Source organism: Saccoglossus kowalevskii, chromosome 4, assembly GCF_978046115.1.
Source record: "Saccoglossus kowalevskii chromosome 4, keSacKowa6.1, whole genome shotgun sequence".
Taxonomy (NCBI): Eukaryota; Metazoa; Hemichordata; class Enteropneusta; family Harrimaniidae; genus Saccoglossus; species Saccoglossus kowalevskii.
The window spans coordinates 11882080-11906248 of record NC_140644.1 but is presented as its reverse complement, the minus strand read 5'-3'; the positions used below and the strand labels follow the sequence as shown (position 1 = coordinate 11906248).

Genomic DNA, 24169 nt, shown 5'->3' with positions numbered 1-24169 from the left:
GAAGAAAACAGAAGCTTTGTACAAAAGCACATGGAGAAAAAAAAAATTGTATAAAGTCAATGTCTGATGATACACTGAAAGTTTGTTTCAGAATATTGACAACAATTTGTAAAATAGCATAAAGAAACATGTGCCTACCAATTACTAATAAAATCTGTGCCGATATTCCTCTAAGAAATGTTATTTTTACAAACATAGTCACCTTAGATGTATACTAGTAAACTTGTTTTAATACACAAGGTGTGTGGAAAAATGTTGGCACTTAAGTACATGTGTGGTCATGTACTGTGTGCAGTGTACCTGTTGTGAGTGGCTATGTGCAGTGTACCTGTTGTTAGTGGCCATGTGCAGTGTACCTGTTGTGAGTGGCTATGTGCAGTGTACCTGTTGTGAGTGGCCATGTGCATTGTACCTGTTGTGAGTGGCTATGTGCAGTGTACCTGTTGTGAGTGGCCATGTGCAGTGTACCCGTTGTGAGTGGCTATGTGCAGTGTACCTGTTGTGAGTGGCTATGTGCAGTGTACCTGTTGTGAGTGACCATGTGCAGTGTACCTGTTGTGAGTGGCTATGTGCAGTGTACCTGTTGTGAGTGGCCATGTGCAGTGTACCTGTTGTGAGTGACCATGTACAGTGTACCTGTTGTGAGTGGCCATGTGCAGTGTACCTGTTGTGAGTGACCATGTGCAGTGTACCTGTTGTGAGTGGCCATGTGCAGTGTACCTGTTGTGAGTGGCCATGTGCAGTGTACCTGTTGTGAGTGGCCATGTGCAGTGTACCTGTTGTGAGTGGCCATGTGCAGTGTACCTGTTGTGAGTGGCCATGTGCAGTGTACCTGTTGTGAGTGACCATGTACAGTGTACCTGTCGTGAGTGACCATGTACAGTGTACCTGTCGTGAGTGGCCATGTGCAGTGTACCTGTTGTGAGTGGCCATGTGCAGTGTACCTGTTGTGAGTGGCCATGTGCAGTGTACCTGTTGTGAGTGGCCATGTGCAGTGTACCTGTTGTGAGTGGCCATGTGTAGTGTACCTGTTGTGAGTGACCATGTGCAGTGTACCTGTTGTGAGTGGCCATGTGCAGTGTACCTGTTGTGAGTGACCATGTGCAGTGTACCTGTTGTGAGTGGCCATGTGCAGTGTACCTGTTGTGAGTGGCTATGTGCAGTGTACCTGTTGTGAGTGGCCATGTGCAGTGTACCTGTTGTGAGTGGCCATGTGCAGTGTACCTGTTGTGAGTGACCATGTGCAGTGTGCCTGTTGTGAGTGGCCATGTGCAGTGTACCTGTTGTGAGTGGCCATGTGCAGTGTACCTGTTGTGAGTGACCATGTGCAGGGTACCTGTTGTGAGTGGCCTTGTGCAGTGTACCTGTTGTGAGTTGCTATGTGCAGTGTACCTGTTGTGAGTGGCTATGTGCAGTGTACCTGTTGTGAGTGGCCATGTGCAGTGTACCTGTTGTGAGTGGCCATGTGCAGTGTACCTGTTGTGAGTGGCCATGTGCAGTGTACCTGTTGTGAGTGGCCATGTGCAGTGTACCTGTTGTGAGTGACCATGTGCAGTGTACCTGTTGTGAGTGGCCATGTGCAGTGTACCTGTTGTGAGTGACCATGTGCAGTGTACCTGTTGTGAGTGGCTATGTGCAGTGTACCTGTTGTGAGTGGCCATGTGCAGTGTACCTGTTGTGAGTGGCCATGTGCAGTGTACCTGTTGTGAGTGGCCATGTGCAGTGTACCTGTTGTGAGTGGCCATGTGCAGTGTACCTGTTGTGAGTGGCTATGTGCAGTGTACCTGTTGTGAGTGGCCATGTGCAGTGTACCTGTTGTGAGTGGCCATGTGCAGTGTACCTGTTGTGAGTGGCCATGTGCAGTGTACCTGTTGTGAGTGGCTATGTGCAGTGTACCTGTTGTGAGTGGCCATGTGCAGTGTACCTGTTGTGAGTGGCTATGTGCAGTGTACCTGTTGTGAGTGGTCATGTGCAGTGTACCTGTTGTGAGTGGCCATGTGCAGTGTACCTGTTGTGAGTGGCTATGTGCAGTGTACCTGTTGTGAGTGGCCATGTGCAGTGTACCTGTTGTGAGTGGCCATGTGCAGTGTACCTGTTGTGAGTGGCCATGTGCAGTGTACCTGTTGTGAGTGGCCATGTGCAGTGTACCTGTTGTGAGTGGCCATGTGCAGTGTACCTGTTGTGAGTGACTATGTGCAGTGTACCTGTTGTGAGTGGCTATGTGCAGTGTACCTGTTGTGAGTGGCTATGTGCAGTGTACCTGTTGTGAGTGGCTATGTGCAGTGTACCTGTTGTGAGTGGCCATGTGCAGTGTACCTGTTGTGAGTGGCTATGTGCAGTGTACCTGTTGTGAGTGGCCATGTGCAGTGTACCTGTTGTGAGTGGCTATGTGCAGTGTACCTGTTGTGAGTGGTCATGTGCAGTGTACGTGTTGTGAGTGGTCATGTGCAGTGTACCTGTTGTGAGTGGCTATGTGCAGTGTACCTGTTGTGAGTGGTCATGTGCAGTGTACGTGTTGTGAGTGGTCATGTGCAGTGTACCTGTTGTGAGTGACTATGTGCAGTGTACCTGTTGTGAGTGGCTATGTGCAGTGTACCTGTTGTGAGTGGTCATGTGCAGTGTACCTGTTGTGAGTGGCTATGTGCAGTGTACCTGTTGTGAGTGGTCATGTGCAGTGTACGTGTTGTGAGTGGTCATGTGCAGTGTACCTGTTGTGAGTGGCTATGTGCAGTGTACCTGTTGTGAGTGGTCATGTGCAGTGTACGTGTTGTGAGTGGTCATGTGCAGTGTACGTGTTGTGAGTGGTCATGTGCAATGTACCTGTTGTGAGTGACCATGTGCAGTGTACCTGTTGTGAGTGGCCATGTGCAGTGTACCTGTTGTGAGTGGTCATGTGCAGTGTACCTGTTGTGAGTGACTATGTGCAGTGTACCTGTTGTGAGTGGCTATGTGCAGTGTACCTGTTGTGAGTGGCTATGTGCAGTGTACCTGTTGTGAGTGGTCATGTGCAGTGTACCTGTTGTGAGTGGCTATGTGCAGTGTACCTGTTGTGAGTGGTCATGTGCAGTGTACGTGTTGTGAGTGGTCATGTGCAGTGTACCTGTTGTGAGTGGCTATGTGCAGTGTACCTGTTGTGAGTGGTCATGTGCAGTGTACGTGTTGTGAGTGGTCATGTGCAGTGTACCTGTTGTGAGTGACCATGTGCAGTGTACCTGTTGTGAGTGGCCATGTGCAGTGTACCTGTTGTGAGTGGTCATGTGCAGTGTACCTGTTGTGAGTGACTATGTGCAGTGTACCTGTTGTGAGTGGCCATGTGCAGTGTACCTGTTGTGAGTGGCCATGTGCAGTGTACCTGTTGTGAGTGGCCATGTGCAGTGTACCTGTTGTGAGTGGCTATGTGCAGTGTACCTGTTGTGAGTGGCCATGTGCAGTGTACCTGTTGTGAGTGGCTATGTGCAGTGTACCTGTTGTGAGTGGTCATGTGCAGTGTACCTGTTGTGAGTGGCCATGTGCAGTGTACCTGTTGTGAGTGGCTATGTGCAGTGTACCTGTTGTGAGTGGCCATGTGCAGTGTACCTGTTGTGAGTGGCCATGTGCAGTGTACCTGTTGTGAGTGGCCATGTGCAGTGTACCTGTTGTGAGTGGCCATGTGCAGTGTACCTGTTGTGAGTGGCCATGTGCAGTGTACCTGTTGTGAGTGACTATGTGCAGTGTACCTGTTGTGAGTGGCTATGTGCAGTGTACCTGTTGTGAGTGGCTATGTGCAGTGTACCTGTTGTGAGTGGCTATGTGCAGTGTACCTGTTGTGAGTGGCCATGTGCAGTGTACCTGTTGTGAGTGGCTATGTGCAGTGTACCTGTTGTGAGTGGCCATGTGCAGTGTACCTGTTGTGAGTGGCTATGTGCAGTGTACCTGTTGTGAGTGGTCATGTGCAGTGTACGTGTTGTGAGTGGTCATGTGCAGTGTACCTGTTGTGAGTGGCTATGTGCAGTGTACCTGTTGTGAGTGGTCATGTGCAGTGTACGTGTTGTGAGTGGTCATGTGCAGTGTACCTGTTGTGAGTGACTATGTGCAGTGTACCTGTTGTGAGTGGCTATGTGCAGTGTACCTGTTGTGAGTGGTCATGTGCAGTGTACCTGTTGTGAGTGGCTATGTGCAGTGTACCTGTTGTGAGTGGTCATGTGCAGTGTACGTGTTGTGAGTGGTCATGTGCAGTGTACCTGTTGTGAGTGGCTATGTGCAGTGTACCTGTTGTGAGTGGTCATGTGCAGTGTACGTGTTGTGAGTGGTCATGTGCAGTGTACGTGTTGTGAGTGGTCATGTGCAGTGTACCTGTTGTGAGTGACCATGTGCAGTGTACCTGTTGTGAGTGGCCATGTGCAGTGTACCTGTTGTGAGTGGTCATGTGCAGTGTACCTGTTGTGAGTGACTATGTGCAGTGTACCTGTTGTGAGTGGCTATGTGCAGTGTACCTGTTGTGAGTGGTCATGTGCAGTGTACGTGTTGTGAGTGGTCATGTGCAGTGTACCTGTTGTGAGTGGTCATGTGCAGTGTACCTGTTGTGAGTGACTATGTGCAGTGTACCTGTTGTGAGTGGCTATGTGCAGTGTACCTGTTGTGAGTGGTCATGTGCAGTGTACCTGTTGTGAGTGGCTATGTGCAGTGTACCTGTTGTGAGTGGTCATGTGCAGTGTACGTGTTGTGAGTGGTCATGTGCAGTGTACCTGTTGTGAGTGGCTATGTGCAGTGTACCTGTTGTGAGTGGTCATGTGCAGTGTACGTGTTGTGAGTGGTCATGTGCAGTGTACGTGTTGTGAGTGGTCATGTGCAGTGTACCTGTTGTGAGTGACCATGTGCAGTGTACCTGTTGTGAGTGGCCATGTGCAGTGTACCTGTTGTGAGTGGTCATGTGCAGTGTACCTGTTGTGAGTGACTATGTGCAGTGTACCTGTTGTGAGTGGCTATGTGCAGTGTATCTGTTGTGAGTGGTCATGTGCAGTGTACGTGTTGTGAGTGGTCATGTGCAGTGTACCTGTTGTGAGTGGCTATGTGCAGTGTACCTGTTGTGAGTGACTATGTGCAGTGTACCTGTTGTGAGTGGCTATGTGCAGTGTACCTGTTGTGAGTGGCCATGTGCAGTGTACCTGTTGTGAGTGACTATGTGCAGTGTATCCGTTGTGAGTGGCTATGTGGCCAATTTGTATCTATTTTACTCATGTTGCCTTGGTATCTGAGTGAATATTTAGTTTTATTTAACAAACAGAAGAAAGCTAAATTTTGATAGCAATGAATGATGAGAATTATTGTAGTGAAGAAAATCAATATAACTTACAAACGTCATAATTTTCAGGTGCAGCGACCATAAATTCTTATTTCAAGAAATTATGTTTTTCCGTTATGAAATGTTTTTTAAAAAGATGATGATAACAAATTGCGTAGAATTTAATTCATTACTCTGGCAGCATATGCAGGGCAGATGTTCAAGGCTTCACTGTTACTCGCAAGTGAGCATGAAGCGATTAGCACATGGTTATCCATAATGGTCGCCATGGTTACCCGACATGCTGGATTATGGGTTACACATCTGAGTAATTACCTGCTTTATACTGTTAGCATACAAAACAGGTTGCTTCCCACTGTTCACAATTACACAATAAAACACCTCCATGAGTATATGTTTTGAAATAAATTGTTATTTGTGAATTTGTTTAACAGCCAGGAGCCCAAAATAATCCTATTGTATGTGAATTCTGAATGTGAATGTGCTTTGTGTGTAGCATGGTAGTGTATTTGGGAGGGGAGATATCTGAATTTGGAAAAGAGAAAAAAAATCGCTATAATTTAATGTGAGACATCTGAGCACAATCTTCACCGACAAGGTCTGCCACAGGGAAATCTATTGTATTGACACATAATGTTGCCAAGGAGGTCCTTGACGTATGATGCAATGTATGTTTCATTTCAAAATGCAGCAGTTATGCTGGGAAGCTGCAAGATATCCAGGTACAAAAGCAACTTTCTAATAAAATGAATAATTTCCGCAAATTATTTTCTGATTTGATAAAGTCACTGAATCGCACACATATTTTTTTTTTTTCTGAACAATGACCTTTTCACACAATAACTTACAATGCAAAGCACTTCCTATTAAGATTGGTCTGCGATGTATGCCAGACACTTGATTTATATCTTATACAGGCATTAAAGTCCCTCCCTTCTGAGTTTACACGATGCATCAACTCGTGTTGCAGCTGCATATGAGTGAACTTCAAATATCAGGCGTTACATACTTCCGAGGTTAGTAGTGTTTAGCACACACTCAACGCAGAATTTTAAAACAGTAATGCATGAGAGGTTTTAAAGTTGTCCAGGTAAAAAAATAACTTAGTTGCTAAGTGGCAGAGTCAATCAAGATCTGACGCAGATAATTAAGAATGCCATCATTACGTGTATGATGAATTTGGATCACTGTCAAATTCACTTCCTATTTAACGTCATTTGCAGGTTCTCGGTCTAATAAACAGGAGGAAAAAATTACCACAATCAAAAACTCCAAAAATGTTACATAATTACAAGACTCAAATCATTAACATTTTGGGTCTTACAAAACAGTGTGAAACTTTTTTGGGGAGAAAAAATAAATCCATGTTTGAAGCAATTTCTAATCGAATTCATGTTAAAACTTTCTATCATAAAAAATATTTATTAGAATTTCCTGTAAATTTGTGAGTACCCATCATATAACAATTTTGTTACCATATGTAACCAACTGAAATCGTGAGACGTAGATATTTTATTAGACGCATAAAATCCTTAGGAAAGGATAAAAAGGGTCTTACAGAAAGAAATTAAAAAAACTATAAGAAGAACTTTATACCATGGAAAGCAATCAATGTTTTCATGAAAGTTTGATTCATGTTTTGAGTGAAAATTTGTCAGGTCAAAATAAATTATGATCTGTGTTTACAAATTTTGTAAACAGTATTGTAAATGTGTAATATTGTTAATGGCTAAAAAGACTATAAATAGTACATTTTAGGTAGTACGGTACTCCCACTTTGTATTATACGTAGAATACCTCTCACTGGCAACAAAACATACTGGAGCACTGAAGGTAGTCAGTGACGATCTGCACTGAAGATCATGGTGTCTAATCCCAAGGTGAACATAATTTACATCACTGTGATCACTCAAGGTTTCTTTATTTTAGAGGATTATTCTAAATTTGATTTCAGGATTCTGTTGGATACGATTTTTCCTTAACTTTACAAAATACAAAGCCTTTATCAGGAAGAGAGAGGTGCCAGCGAGAGGATTTCTATAGATCATCGAAAATAGAATGCAACTTTATTCGAAGGCCTTGAAATATAAGTATTTTGCATTCACAAGATATCATGATCAAGTTACTGAAACTTCAGCGTTTTCAGGCATCATTACATCTCTGAATCATGTGCAGGATTTTGTATTCAAAGTTTGCGATGCACACCAGACAAATTTTTGCTCTTGTTGACACAGTGTCAGAGCAGAAATTGAATGTTACTTACTTCACAACTCGGGTTTTAGAAAGCAGAATTTAAAATAGTAGAAAAATATTTAGCTGATGAGTGACAAAATCTATCAACATTCAAATTGGATTAATTATTTACAAATTGTTAGCTAGTTTAGCAATTAGCAAAAAAAGCATACACAAAAATATGTCTTTTAGGTAAATTTTTTCAACTATTAAAATGAGGTATTTTATGAAAGGCCATGCATGGCTAGGACACTTTGACACAAGAATTTCCAACAAATTTGCTAAATTATTTTTCATGATTGTTTTTTTTTTTTCCAAAAAAATAGTTTTTAAAATTATGAACATCAAGTTTGTGTAGAAGTAGTAGGATAAAGCACTTCAAAGAGATCCCAAAATCATTGTGGAAATGCATGCAAAAAGTAAAAAAGTTTGCATTATATTCGACAAAATGATCAATAAACAAAGAACCCAAACACATTGCCTGTCAATTCAACAGGCTGCCATACATAAATTTGGGGAGTTTTTATTTTTTTTTTTATTTGATGAAAACTCAACAAAACATCGAAAATGTGTAGAGCATTTTAATTTCTCAATTTTTTATTAGTAAGCCACGACCACCCTTAATGTATTTCACATATATAAATATATTCATAATGAAATGTAATGAATATGTAAAAACGCAAAAACTGTTACATAATTCACAGATTTCATTCGATGAAGTATTAAATTAATAATATTTATACTGTGGTAAAGAATTCAACTTAAACCATTTTCTAAAACCCACTATTCATAAAATTTCATTCCATATATGTTTCTTGAATATAACAGAAACTTTGAGTATTACTATAATATCAGAAATGGTGTGAAAATGTTTCCTTTTAGCTGTTAAGGTTTAAAAATATGACTTCAAAAATGACAAAACTAATCTAATGTTATTAGGTATTTTGATTCAAAATTATAAAAAAAACATCAGTAAATTTACGAGAGATGTCAAATCATCAAAGCAGATTGGAATATGTCAGCAGTAAATGAACCTCTATATGGTAAATTGCACAGCATAGTCTTTATTCTCACTTGCACAATAAAGTTATTGGAACAAAAACACTCATATGATGCAAAATTCTCATAAATGAAATCATTGTTGAAATCACACATGAGAAAATAATATCACACTGCAATCCGTGATTTTCTGTTCATTGTGAGTTCTCGCATAATATGTGACATCCGCAGAATGAACGTACCGGTACATACCACATACATCAATTGATTTGATTTTGAATTCTCTATTTTACAGTATTATGTCCAAATACTGATCTTTCAGGAAGAAATATGGTGCTGAGGTACCCTTATTTCATCAAAATTGATCCGTTTCACACTTGTATTGCACAGTATTAAACGTTGGAATACCAAAAAGTGAATTCGCATTTGCAAAATCCCACAAAACATTTTGAAGTAAGTATGACGCTATGACCTGTGTTTGTCCTGTTTTTATGCTCGATTTCACGCATAGCACAGGATCTTGTAATGATCGAAAAATGGCATTTGCAAAATCCTACAAGACATTTTGAAGTCATTATGATGCTATGACCTGTGTTTGTCCTGTTTTTATGCTCGATTTCATGCATATCACAGGATCTTGCAATGATCGAAAAATGGCATTTGCAAAATCCCACATGACATTTTGAAGTCAGTATGATGCTATGACCTGTGTTTGTTTGTTTGTTTGTTTTTATGTTCGATTTAACGCATATCACAGGATCTTGTAATGATCAAAAAATGGCATTTGCAAAATCCAACATGACATTTTGAAGTCAGTATGATGCTATGATCTGTGTTTGTTTGTTCGTTTGTTTTTTATGTTCGATTTAACGCATAGCACAGGATCTTGCAATGATCGAAAAATGGCATTTGCAAAATCCAACATGACATTTTGAAATCAGTATGATGCTATGATCTGTGTTTGTTTGTTTGTTTTTTATGTTTGATTTCACGCATAGCACAGGATCTTGTAATGATCGAAAAATGGCATTTGCAAAATCCCACATGACATTTTGAAATCAGTATGATGCTATGATCTGTGTTTGTTTGTTTGTTTGTTTGTTTTTATGTTCGATTTAACGCATAGCACAGGATCTTGTAATGATCGAAAAATGGCATTTGCAAAATCCCACATGACATTTTGAAGTCAGTATGATGCTATGACCTGTGTTTGTTTGTTTGTTTGTTTTTATGTTCGATTTAACGCATAGCACAGGATCTTGCAATGATCGAAAAATGGCATTTGCAAAATCCCACATGACATTTTGAAATCAGTATGATGCTATGATCTGTGTTTGTTTGTTTGTTTGTTTGTTTTTATGTTCGATTTAACGCATAGCACAGGATCTTGTAATGATCGAAAAATGGTGACACACCATCCAAGCAATATCCTACTCCAACATCTGTCTGAAATTCTAGAAAACCAACGCTCAAGATTATAGAAGATGATAAGATTTTTCTATCAATATGGGAGTAGTATTTATCATTAGCCTAAAGGGAATACATCAATCATGGACTATTGTGTTATTTATAGAAATTAAGCAAGACAACAATTTCTGCAGAGGAGTACTCGAGAACTATTAGAAGTACTTCTCTTATATAGTTGCATGTTCGTGAAATGAAAACAGGGTTCGCGTTAACTACATTTTGCACTTTTATGGCTTCACAAAAAATCTGGGATACTCATTTCGATAGAGACGAAAGAATTTTTTATATCTTATATACCAGGACTTTTTTGTCATACGCCATAGTGCGATCTCGGCCAGAAAGCTTGTTTATGGTGATCTTATCTCATCTTGTATTTGATTAAGTACACAGCTGTGATAAAGAAATCATGTTATAATCATGTTATCTCATACGAATTAATATTGTCTTCATTCGTCAAAACCTCATATAGACAAGTAGTTGACGTTCTGATAATGTACATATAGCGACAATAGCTGTGATTTTGAACATTTTTGTTTAAATATAACCACATATAGATAACCAAATCTTACCGAAATATTGTTTTAGACACAACTGGGCAAGGTAACCCATACACAAGGTTAGCGACACATGAAATGTGACGCAAAATCCAAAGGTTATGTAGTGGCCATTTTGTTGATATCAGTCAAACGATGGGAACCATAGAAATTTGTGTTGCACAAGGCATACTATTATGGGAAGTAAATAGTATAAAATCATTCATGAGAGGCCATCAGAGAAAGGTTTGCCTCTCAAGATAGCGGCGTATTTGACATCCAGGGCCCTGGTAAGTTGTCTTGTATCGTAATCCCCAAGACTCGCTTGACAAAACTGGATTTCAATGAATGGCGCCCTCTGGAGACCCTGGCTCTATTAACCCCACCCCCAGCCCGGCCCATCTTTTTTTTACTTGCAAGTGATTTAATGTACAATAACAGAATGTAGCATAAATGCTATTCCTTCAGTGTCAACATTTTGACGATGGCACTAATGACACAATAATATTTTTATTAAACATAAAAAGTGGAGAAAAAAGATCGATAATTACAGCTATTACCAATTTAAACTTGAACTACATTGTATAATGACCATTACATACCGGTATTAGAATATACTATTGTGTGAAGGGGAAGAAAAGCTTTCAACTATTTTATTTATGTTTGACTGGTATGTTCAACTATTTATTTATGTTTGACTGATATGTTCAGCTATTTTATTTATGTTTGACTGATATGTTCAACTATTTTATTTATGTTTGACTGATATGTTCAACTATTTATTTATGTTTGACTGATATGCTCAACTATTTTATTTATGTTTGACTGATATGTTCAACTATTTTATTGATGTTTGACTGATATGTTCAACTATTTTATTTATGTTTGACTAATATAATCAACTATTTTATTTATGTTTGACTGATATGTTCAACTATTTTATTATGTTTGACTAATATAATCAACTATTTTATTTATGTTTGACTAATATGTTCAACTATTTTATTTATGTTTGACTAATACAATCAACTATTTTATTTATGTTTGACTGATATGTTCAACTATTTTATTTATGTTTGACTGATATGTTCAACTATTTATTTATTTATGTTTGACTGATATGTTCAACTATTTTATTTATGTTTGACTGATATGTTCAGCTATTTTATTTATGTTTGACTGATATGTTCAACTATTTTATTTATGTTTGACTGATATGTTCAAATATGTTATTTATGTTTGACTGATATGTTCAACTATTTTATTTATGTTTGACTGATATGTTCAACTATTTATTTATGTTTGACTGATATGCTCAACTATTTTATTTATGTTTGACTGATATGTTCAACTATTTTATTGATGTTTGACTGATATGTTCAACTATTTTATTTATGTTTGACTAATACAATCAACTATTTTATTTATGTTTGACTGATATGTTCAACTATTTTATTATGTTTGACTAATATAATCAACTATTTTATTTATGTTTGACTAATATGTTCAACTATTTTATTTATGTTTGACTAATACAATCAACTATTTTATTTATGTTTGACTGATATGTTCAACTATTTATTTATGTTTGACTGATATGTTCAGCTATTTTATTTATGTTTGACTGATATGTTCAGCTATTTTATTTATGTTTGACTGATATGTTCAACTATTTATTTATGTTTGACTAATATGTTCAACTATTTATTTATGTTTGACTAATATAATCAACTATTTTATTTATGTTTGACTAATATGTTCAACTATTTTATTTATGTTTGACTAATACAATCAACTATTTTATTTATGTTTGACTGATATGTTCAACTATTTATTTATGTTTGACTGATATGTTCAGCTATTTTATTTATGTTTGACTGATATGTTCAGCTATTTTATTTATGTTTGACTGATATGTTCAACTATTTTTTTATGTTTGACTGATATGCTCAACTATTTTATTTATGTTTGACTGATATGTTCAACTATTTTATTGATGTTTGACTGATATGTTCAACTATTTTATTATGTTTGACTAATATAATCAACTATTTTATTTATGTTTGACTGATATGTTCAACTATTTTATTATGTTTGACTAATATAATCAACTATTTTATTTATGTTTGACTAATATGTTCAACTATTTTATTTATGTTTGACTAATATAATCAACTATTTTATTTATGTTTGACTGATATGTTCAACTATTTTATTTATGTTTGACTGATATGTTCAAATATGTTATTTATGTTTGATATGTTTAAATAAACATTGGAAATGTGCCAGGAGGGTAGAAAAGATTTGGGGTTGCAGACATTGGATATGGACAGCTCATATGCTAGATATTTCACACACTGCACAAGACTAAAAATCTTTTTTATACAACACTGGTAATCACACGTACTAGAAACATAATCATTGTAATTCAAGAACAATTAACAATAAATTGCATTTTCAGACATGAAAGTTTTCTGAAAAGATGTTGCCAGTACTTGAGATTCAGCTTAAAATACAAAGTTGTACCATGTTTGGTACCTTGTAGTTGGTCGTTCCCTAAACTACAGCTACAGAAAACGTCCAATAATAACAAATCACAACATTCGATAACAGTCCTCTCAACAAGGACAGATCAAAGGTGAATGAGCACAATTTGAGTGGCATGTACAATATTAGCAATTCACTGAAATAAACATAGGTACTTGTCTGATACTGCGAATTGCAGGTTCTTAAAGCACTACACTCGTTGTGCCACATTTATTGTACCCGTTACTACAGTCGCTGTATTGCATCATGTTCTATCAATAGGCCAGTGCAACATACAAAACAAGTCGGGGGGGGGGGGGAAACATTGTTTTTTAACATAAAATTTCAATACACGCTACACACTGCAAGATGCGGTGTTTTAATTCTTGACATATTGTTGTTTATATACAGGTATTTGTCATTAATTAAATGAAAGTCTGTATGATTTAAAAAATAAGATCATTTCAAAATGTTACAAACAACACTAAACAGTGACACAAACTTGACAAAGCTGCTAAAAGTAAGGTCCCAAGAGTAAATTTAATCACCCTTGAAATGGACATAATCACAAACATAGATACTATTAATTCTAACAAACTCAAGGGTAAATAAATATTACAATCAAATCATTGTTGTTAGAATCAATAGGACTATTATTCATTGCTTATGGAAATGAACACTATATCGCTATGGACGTCAGTCATGTGATATTCAATTACAATACAATATTGTCTACAACTATCACAAAAGATTGCGATTTCCAGGAGTGAAAATATTTAGATGTTGTCCGAGATTTAATATATGGTATGATCAGGCAAATAATTAAGTTTTTGTGGGATTTTTACGTAACTATGGACACAGCTAAGACAATTGACAAAGGAATTTCTTGAAATGTTACTGTGTTTATCACATGTACATAAAATTAATCTCTCATAAATCTAGTAGTTTAATCACAAACCACTCATTGGTTTGCAGACAGAACTAACTGGACTATTCCATTGATTCACAGGGATGTTGGCTCACCTGGTATATATAAATGGCAAGAGTTGCACAGTATGCAAACCTTTCTCCACTGGCTGCACAGACATCACTATTCCACGGCTGACAGCCAGCAGCAAGTAATCCAACTTGCTTCATTCCACCAGTTGTCATGGTTATATTCAGCCGACAATTCTAATGTGGATGTCAGTTCAGCCGTAGAACATGAAACAATTATCTGAAAATGAGAAGAAAAAAAATGATGAAAAAAATGTGTAATTTTTTCAGTCACATTTTTCACCTGTCAAAAAAATAGCATAATGGATTTAATATTTGTGCAAAAATCAACAACTTTTGATCACAACTGTAGTCAAAGAAAAATTATATTCATTTCATTTGAAAAAATACATAATACTCATAAAGAAATTGTTAAAAGAACACTGTAGAAAAAATGCATTAAACATGTATTGATAATAGATTCAAATGCATGTGATTTCCAAAAGAATAGACAATTGTTATTAATTTCACTAAACTACCATTTACTCATACATGTATAATTTTGTGACAAATTTACATCCATTTGTATATTTCAGGGAAATGACACAATTCTGATCAAATTGATCAAATTATTATAACCTTTTCATCACCAGTTCCCTCTTTTCATCACAAATTCACAAAATAGTGCTGTGTATAGTCTGCAATTTCATTCAGACGATTGGGTAAAAACTGAAAATTTGGCTAAAATTTTGACTGTTGGCTTCAAAATTAGGGTTCACTTCCAGAAATATTGAAGAATATAGGAAATCAAAGAAAGCTTAGAACGAACTCCCATGTGCTGAGAGTATTGGAGACACATTAAATATAATTTGAAATTACTTAGCTGAAAACTAATTATGCAAAACAGAAAATTAATATGAACAGATTTGAGTGTAAAACTAATGAGGTCTGCGCAATGTAACAGAAAATCTATATACCAAGTTTAATTGAAATGTGATTAGAACCAACAAATTATGAATTATTATGCTAATTAGGGAATTAATATGAACAGATTTTTACCCCAAACTAATTAGGTTTGTACATTGTCCTAGAGCATCTATGTACTAAGTTTCATTGAAATGGAATAATTAGTACTTTAGATATCAGTGTGAAAGCTTAAAATGGGTTAATTATGCAAATTAGGTAATTAATATGTACAGTTTTTAACCCACAATTATCCAGGTCTGTCTATTGTCCTACAGCATCCATGTACAAACATTCATTGATATGTGATGATTAGTACCTGAGATATCAGTGTGAAAGTTGGAAATAAATTAATTATGCAAATTAGGTAATTAATATGCACACATATTTACAGAAAACTAATTGGGCCTCTGCATAATTCTAGATTCATTGAAATGTGATGATTAGTACTTTAAATATCAGTAGAAAAGCTAAAAATTAATTAATATGCACAATTATTTACCCTAAAACTAATCAGGTCTCTGCATAGTCCTAAAGGATCTATGTATCAAGTTTCATTGAAATGCGATGATTAGTACTTGAGATACACGTGGAAAAGCTGAACATTAACTAATTATGCAAATTAGGTGATTAATATGCACAAATATTTATCCGAAACAATCAATCTCTGCATAGTCCTTGAGTATGTAAGTACCAAGTTTCATTGAAATGTAATGCTCACTACTTATATCAAAAGCTGAAAATTAATTAATTATGCAAATTAGGTAATTATATGTACTGATATTACCATAAAAAGTATCAGGTCTGTGCAGTGTCATATGACATCTATGTACCAAGTTTCATTGAAATGTGATGATTAGTACTTGAGATATCAGTGGAAAAACCGAAAATTGACTAATCATTATGCAAATTAGGTAATTCGCACATGGGAGTCAAAAATTGCAGACAATGTTGGGTGTGAAAGTCTGGTGGTAAAAAGGGTTAAACCACTAAAATTTCATCAGAGACAGATTTTCATGAATTTTGCGACTCAGGAAAAAAGCCAAAAATTTTGTTATGACATGAATATTTCACTAGAGTCCAAAGGAGTCACAGCAAATATATCACTAGTGTTCTAGGGAGTCACAGCAAATATATCACTGGTGTTCTAGGGAGTCACAGCAAATATATCACTGGTGTTCTAGGGAGTCACAATGAAATTTTAATGGGTCATAGAGAGTAGCAGTGAATATTCCACTGGGCTTCTAGGGAGTCTTCGTGAACATTTCACTGTTGTCCTAAGGAATCACAGTTGATATTGTACTGGGGTTCCAGGGAGTCTCAGTGAATATTTCACCAGGGTTCTAGGGAGTCTCAGTGAACATTTCACTCGGGTTCTAGAGAGTCACAGAGAACATTTCACTGGGTTCCTAGGGAGTCACAGTAAACATTTCACTGGGGTCCTTAAAACATTACTAATGTCAAAAATTGAATAATACCACATATATATGTGAGCCAGGGAGCGATACTTTTGTAGACTACATATGGAAAGGATTGAATAAGAAATCCTTGAGTGTAATCTCAAAAGAAACCTGCATAAGAATTTAATTCACTTTGTGAATGCAGAAACGCAAGCAAGCATCAATGAGTTTACCCTTCATGATGAATTCAGATTAAAAGAAACAAAAATTCATGATATTTATAAAACACATATTTTAATTCAACAAATTTGTTAAACGGTTAAATACCACACTGTAAGTACCACATTACTAGGAAAAAAGACTACAAAATATATATTTTTACCAGTGATTGACAACAAAAGATGTTTTTTTTTTCACATTTTGCCCTACCAGGGTGGCCTGATCCAATATTTCTTCATTTGGTTATCATCTGTTTTTATTCAGAGATTTCAATAATCTTATTTTCTCAGATCTTTATACCATGGCTCACAGTGTATTTTGCCCTACCAGGGTGGCCTGATCCAATATTTCTTCATTTGGTTATCATCTGTTTTTATTCAAAGATTTCAATAATCTTATTTTCTCAGATCTTTATACCATGGCTCACAGTGTATTTTGCCCTACCAGGGTGGCCTGATCCAATATTTCTTCATTTGGTTATCATCTGTTTTTATTCAGAGATTTCAATAATCTTATTTTCTCAGATCTTTATACCATGGCTCACAGTGTATTTTGCCCTACCAGGGTGGCCTGATCCAATATTTCTTTCATTTGGTTATCATACAAGAATTCAAAAATATCACTTTTTACCAAAAATGACAAAAATATTCATCAAAATTAGACAATTGAAGATATCACCACGAAATGAACAAATCTGAGAGAGGTCCACATGTATATGTAGTACCAATATGTATAATATCAAAGCAATTGGACTTGCGGTTTTCAACAAGAAATTGATAATATCACTTTTTAGCAAAAATGACAAAAATATTAACCAAAATTAAAGAATTAAAGATATATCACAACATGAACAAATCTGAGAGAGGTCCACATGTAGTATCTATATATGTAGTATCAAAGCAATTGGACTTGCGGTTTTTGAAAGAATTCGAAAATATCACTTTTTACTAAAAATATTCACTAAAATTAGAGAATTAAAGATATCATCACGAAATGGAATAATCTAAGAGAGGTCCACATGTAGTACCTATATATGTAATATCAAAGCAATTGCTTTTAACAAGAAGTTGAAAATATCACTTTTTACCAAAAATGACAAAAATATTCACCAAAATTAGAGAATTGAAGATATCATCATGAAATGAACAAATCTTAGAGATGTCCACCCAAGGTACATATACACCAAGTATCAAAGCATTCAGGCTTGTAGTTTTCAAGAAGAAGACGAAAAAGTAAAACATTGACACGGACGACAACGGACAATCACTCATATGATAAGCTCCGCTCGACAAAGTTGACAGCGGAGCTAAAAAGTGGATTTTGTTCCTTTCACATCATGATTGGACAAGCTAAGGTACAAGTGGATACTTTTTTGAACAGCCACAGAACATGCAGGATTTATCGGGCTACATTATTAATGCTGACAGTTGTACAACCAATCATATTCAAACAATCTTGTTAAATGATGACTCAAACGCAATGCACAGTTGAAATTTTACGTAATCAATTAGTGGCCTCACAGTCCAAACTACGTCGGCTGCCTTTGTAGAGGGGGGTTCCTCAAAAAAAAGTTGATGGTGATCTGTACAATGAGATATTAGCCATTTGCCATGGTTATTGTTTTTACATGTTCTTGTCATATCACAAAATTAGTACTTCATACGGTTGTTGCCATGGCAATTACAATTGTTATCACCTGGTTACAAATCTGACATAGGTCTACCCAAGGTACCTACATACTAAGTATCAAATTAATTGAGCTGGTAGTTTTCAAGAAGTCGAAAAATACCACACTGTAAGTACCACATTACTAGGAAAAAAAGACTACAAAATATATTTTTACCAGTGATTGACAACAAAAGATGTTTTTTTTTTCACATTTTGCCCTACCAGGGTGGCCTGATGCAATATTTCTTTCATGTGGTTATCATCTGTTTTTATTCAGAGATTTCAATAATCTTATTTTCTCAGATCTTTATACCATGGCTCACAGTGTATTTTGCCCTACCAGGGTGGCCTGATCCAATATTTCTTCATTTGGTTATCATCTGTTTTTATTCAGAGATTTCAATAATCTTATTTTCTCAGATCTTTATACCATGGCTCACAGTGTATTTTGCCCTACCAGGGTGGCCTGATCCAATATTTCTTCATTTGGTTATCATCTGTTTTTATTCAGAGATTTCAATAATCTTATTTTCTCAGATCTTTATACCATGGCTCACAGTGTATTTTGCCCTACCAGGGTGGCCTGATCCAATATTTCTTCATTTGGTTATCATCTGTTTTTATTCAAAGATTTCAATAATCTTATTTTCTCAGATCTTTATACCATGGCTCACAGTGTATTTTGCCCTACCAGGGTGGCCTGATCCAATATTTCTTCATTTGGTTATCATCTGTTTTTATTCAAAGATTTCAATAATCTTATTTTCTCAGATCTTTATACCATGGCTCACAGTGTATTTTGCCCTACCAGGGTGGCCTGATCCAATATTTCTTCATTTGGTTATCATCTGTTTTTATTCAGAGATTTCAATAATCTTATTTTCTCAGATCTTTATACCATGGCTCACAGTGTATTTTGCCCTACCAGGGTGGCCTGATCCAATATTTCTTTCATTTGGTTATCATACAAGAATTCAAAAATATCACTTTTTACCAAAAATGACAAAAATATTCATCAAAATTAGACAATTGAAGATATCACCACGAAATGAACAAATCTGAGAGAGGTCCACATGTATATGTAGTACCAATATGTATAATATCAAAGCAATTGGACTTGCGGTTTTCAACAAGAAATTGATAATATCACTTTTTAGCAAAAATGACAAAAATATTAACCAAAATTAAAGAATTAAAGATATATCACAACATGAACAAATCTGAGAGAGGTCCACATGTAGTATCTATATATGTAGTATCAAAGCAATTGGACTTGCGGTTTTTGAAAGAATTCGAAAATATCACTTTTTACTAAAAATATTCACTAAAATTAGAGAATTAAAGATATCATCACGAAATGGAATAATCTAAGAGAGGTCCACATGTAGTACCTATATATGTAATATCAAAGCAATTGCTTTTAACAAGAAGTTGAAAATATCACTTTTTACCAAAAATGACAAAAATATTCACCAAAATTAGAGAATTGAAGATATCATCATGAAATGAACAAATCTTAGAGATGTCCACCCAAGGTACATATACACCAAGTATCAAAGCATTCAGGCTTGTAGTTTTCAAGAAGAAGACGAAAAAGTAAAACATTGACACGGACGACAACGGACAATCACTCATATGATAAGCTCCGCTCGACAAAGTTGACAGCGGAGCTAAAAAGTGGATTTTGTTCCTTTCACATCATGATTGGACAAGCTAAGGTACAAGTGGATACTTTTTTGAACAGCCACAGAACATGCAGGATTTATCGGGCTACATTATTAATGCTGACAGTTGTACAACCAATCATATTCAAACAATCTTGTTAAATGATGACTCAAACGCAATGCACAGTTGAAATTTTACGTAATCAATTAGTGGCCTCACAGTCCAAACTACGTCGGCTGCCTTTGTAGAGGGGGGTTCCTCAAAAAAAAGTTGATGGTGATCTGTACAATGAGATATTAGCCATTTGCCATGGTTATTGTTTTTACATGTTCTTGTCATATCACAAAATTAGTACTTCATACGGTTGTTGCCATGGCAATTACAATTGTTATCACCTGGTTACAAATCTGACATAGGTCTACCCAAGGTACCTACATACTAAGTATCAAATTAATTGAGCTGGTAGTTTTCAAGAAGTCGAAAAATACCACACTGTAAGTACCACATTACTAGGAAAAAAAGACTACAAAATATATTTTTACCAGTGATTGACAACAAAAGATGTTTTTTTTTTCACATTTTGCCCTACCAGGGTGGCCTGATGCAATATTTCTTTCATGTGGTTATCATCTGTTTTTATTCAGAGATTTCAATAATCTTATTTTCTCAGATCTTTATACCATGGCTCACAGTGTATTTTGCCCTACCAGGGTGGCCTGATCCAATATTTCTTCATTTGGTTATCATCTGTTTTTATTCAGAGATTTCAATAATCTTATTTTCTCAGATCTTTATACCATGGCTCACAGTGTATTTTGCCCTACCAGGGTGGCCTGATCCAATATTTCTTCATTTGGTTATCATCTGTTTTTATTCAAAGATTTCAATAATCTTATTTTCTCAGATCTTTATACCATGGCTCACAGTGTATTTTGCCCTACCAGGGTGGCCTGATCCAATATTTCTTCATTTGGTTATCATCTGTTTTTATTCAAAGATTTCAATAATCTTATTTTCTCAGATCTTTATACCATGGCTCACAGTGTATTTTGCCCTACCAGGGTGGCCTGATCCAATATTTCTTCATTTGGTTATCATCTGTTTTTATTCAGAGATTTCAATAATCTTATTTTCTCAGATCTTTATACCATGGCTCACAGTGTATTTTGCCCTACCAGGGTGGCCTGATCCAATATTTCTTTCATTTGGTTATCATACAAGAATTCAAAAATATCACTTTTTACCAAAAATGACAAAAATATTCATCAAAATTAGACAATTGAAGATATCACCACGAAATGAACAAATCTGAGAGAGGTCCACATGTATATGTAGTACCAATATGTATAATATCAAAGCAATTGGACTTGCGGTTTTCAACAAGAAATTGATAATATCACTTTTTAGCAAAAATGACAAAAATATTAACCAAAATTAAAGAATTAAAGATATATCACAACATGAACAAATCTGAGAGAGGTCCACATGTAGTATCTATATATGTAGTATCAAAGCAATTGGACTTGCGGTTTTTGAAAGAATTCGAAAATATCACTTTTTACTAAAAATATTCACTAAAATTAGAGAATTAAAGATATCATCACGAAATGGAATAATCTAAGAGAGGTCCACATGTAGTACCTATATATGTAATATCAAAGCAATTGCTTTTAACAAGAAGTTGAAAATATCACTTTTTACCAAAAATGACAAAAATATTCACCAAAATTAGAGAATTGAAGATATCATCATGAAATGAACAAATCTTAGAGATGTCCACCCAAGGTACATATACACCAAGTATCAAAGCATTCAGGCTTGTAGTTTTCAAGAAGAAGACGAAAAAGTAAAACATTGACACGGACGACAACGGACAATCACTCATATGATAAGCTCCGCTCGACAAAGTTGACAGCGGAGCTAAAAAGTGGATTTTGTTCCTTTCACATCATGATTGGACAAGCTAAGGTACAAGTGGATACTTTTTTGAACAGCCACAGAACATGCAGGATTTATCGGGCTACATTATTAATGCTGACAGTTGTACAACCAATCATATTCAAACAATCTTGTTAAATGATGACTCAAACGCAATGCACAGTTGAAATTTTACGTAATCAATTAGTGGCCTCACAGTCCAAACTACGTCGGCTGCCTTTGTAGAGGGGGGTTCCTCAAAAAAAAGTTGATGGTGATCTGTACAATGAGATATTAGCCATTTGCCATGGTTATTGTTTTTACATGTTCTTGTCATATCACAAAATTAGTACTTCATACGGTTGTTGCCATGGCAATTACAATTGTTATCACCTGGTTACAAATCTGACATAGGTCTACCCAAGGTACCTACATACTAAGTATCAAATTAATTGAGCTGGTAGTTTTCAAGAAGTCGAAAATATCATAAACAAACATATTTGCTAAAAGAAGAGAAATGAAGATATAGTCACAAAATGAATGAATCTGACAGAGGTCCACCAAAAGTACCTATATACATAAAATCAAAACAATTGCACTAGCATTTTTCTCAAAGAAGTCCAAAATAGCATTATTTACCAAAAATTACAAACGTATTCATTAATAATACAGAATTGAAGATACCAAGACAAATGATCAAATCTCATAGAAGTCCGCCCAAAGCACACATGTACCCAACTGTAGAAACTGCCTGTATGACAAATCTTCGTCATAATTGTTTGAAAAAGCTACAGCACTTGATGCACTGAGTACTGGAAAATTGATACGTGAAGCCATTCTTTTGAAATTAATAGAGATTTTATTTGCAGCTTAGTAATCCAATACTATTGGACGCCTTTGACACATCATTAGTCTGTGACAAAGCATTTTTTTCTTCTTCAAATCTCAGACAAATTTTCCTAGATCCAATTATCTTGGGAAGCATTGAAAGAGAAGTTCACTCAATTTGATAGCAGATCAAGTTCAAAATATTTCATAAATCTCTAGAAAATGTAACAAAATGTTGTAATAATAAACAATAGCATGAGGGAGCTGAGCTAGTGACAGAGAATACTGTAAAGGGGTTAATTATTCACTCGGTTTTAATTTTGCTTATTTTGCTGACTGGAAAATGCGCTAAATTAAAACCCAGTGAATTCGTAAAATTTAGCATAAAACACATTATCTTAATTATACAAGTCATTGAAAATGACACAGTCCTCGTTAAATTTTTGAAAGTTTTCTTTGTGCTCGTCATATTAAAGCAGAGGGGTTGTCGCGAGCAGCATGTCCTTGAAACTTGAGTTCCAAGTGGCGTATACAACAGATTGTTTATTTACATCAAAACATGTATTCCGTGTAGTAGTAATATGGCCAAAAATAAAAACAGCCTTAATTCGGCCATCTTTGATCAGATTATGAAACACACTGATATGTATGATGTATGTGCCAAATACGAATGAAAATGGTACATAAATTGTGGAAATATAGTAGTAAGGCCAAAAAGACAGATGGCTGTCAATCGGCCATCCTTGACCAGATTTTGAAACAAATTGTCATGGACATGCATCCTAACATGTATAAAGTACATGTATGTGCCAAATTTGAATGAAAACTGACAGAACCTGTCCAAGATACCGCATAAAAAAAAAAACACGATGCCTGCCAGTTGACCATCTTTGATCCAATTGCAAAATAAATCGTCATGGACATGTAACCTAACATGTATAATCTATGTACCAAGTTTGAATGACAACTGACAAGGCATGTCCAAAATACAACATTTTCAAAAAACAAGATGGCTGCCAGTGGGCCATTTTGAATTGAATCGCTAAACCACTGCATGTGCATATGTCCGGTATAAGGTACTAGGCACATGCAAAGAATGAACGGAATCGGTCCACAGGATTCTGAAATATGACTCTGGACAGACTGACGCACGGACGGACGGACACACGGACGGACGGACAGACAGACTCAGGAACTCACGAACGGTTGGGGACATGTATCCTAACATGTATGATCTATGTACTAAATTTGAATGAAAACTGACAAAGCATGTCCAAAATACAACATTTTCAAAAAACAAGACGGCTGCCAGTCAGCCATTTTGAATAGAATCGCTAAACCACTGCATGTGCATATGTCCCACATAAAGTACTAGGCACATGCAAAGAATGAACGAAATTGGTCCAAGGGATTCTGAAATACGACTCCAGACGGACGCACAGACGCACAGACAGACACACCAAACGTTTTATGAACATGAAGGGAATACTGCAGAC

General features: G+C 36.1%; 1 protein-coding gene across 1 annotated transcript in view; it reads right to left on the bottom strand.

Moving 5' to 3' along the window:
• The window catches only part of LOC102808866 (WD repeat-containing protein 17-like), a 107509-nt gene that overhangs the window by 77716 nt on the left and 5624 nt on the right, over positions 1–24169 (bottom strand). The window contains exon 2 of the mRNA XM_085497773.1: positions 14062–14254. Within this exon, the coding sequence (XP_085353899.1) occupies positions 14062–14190 (129 nt within the window). The 5' untranslated portion in view covers positions 14191–14254. The remainder of the gene's footprint in view (positions 1–14061; positions 14255–24169) is intronic.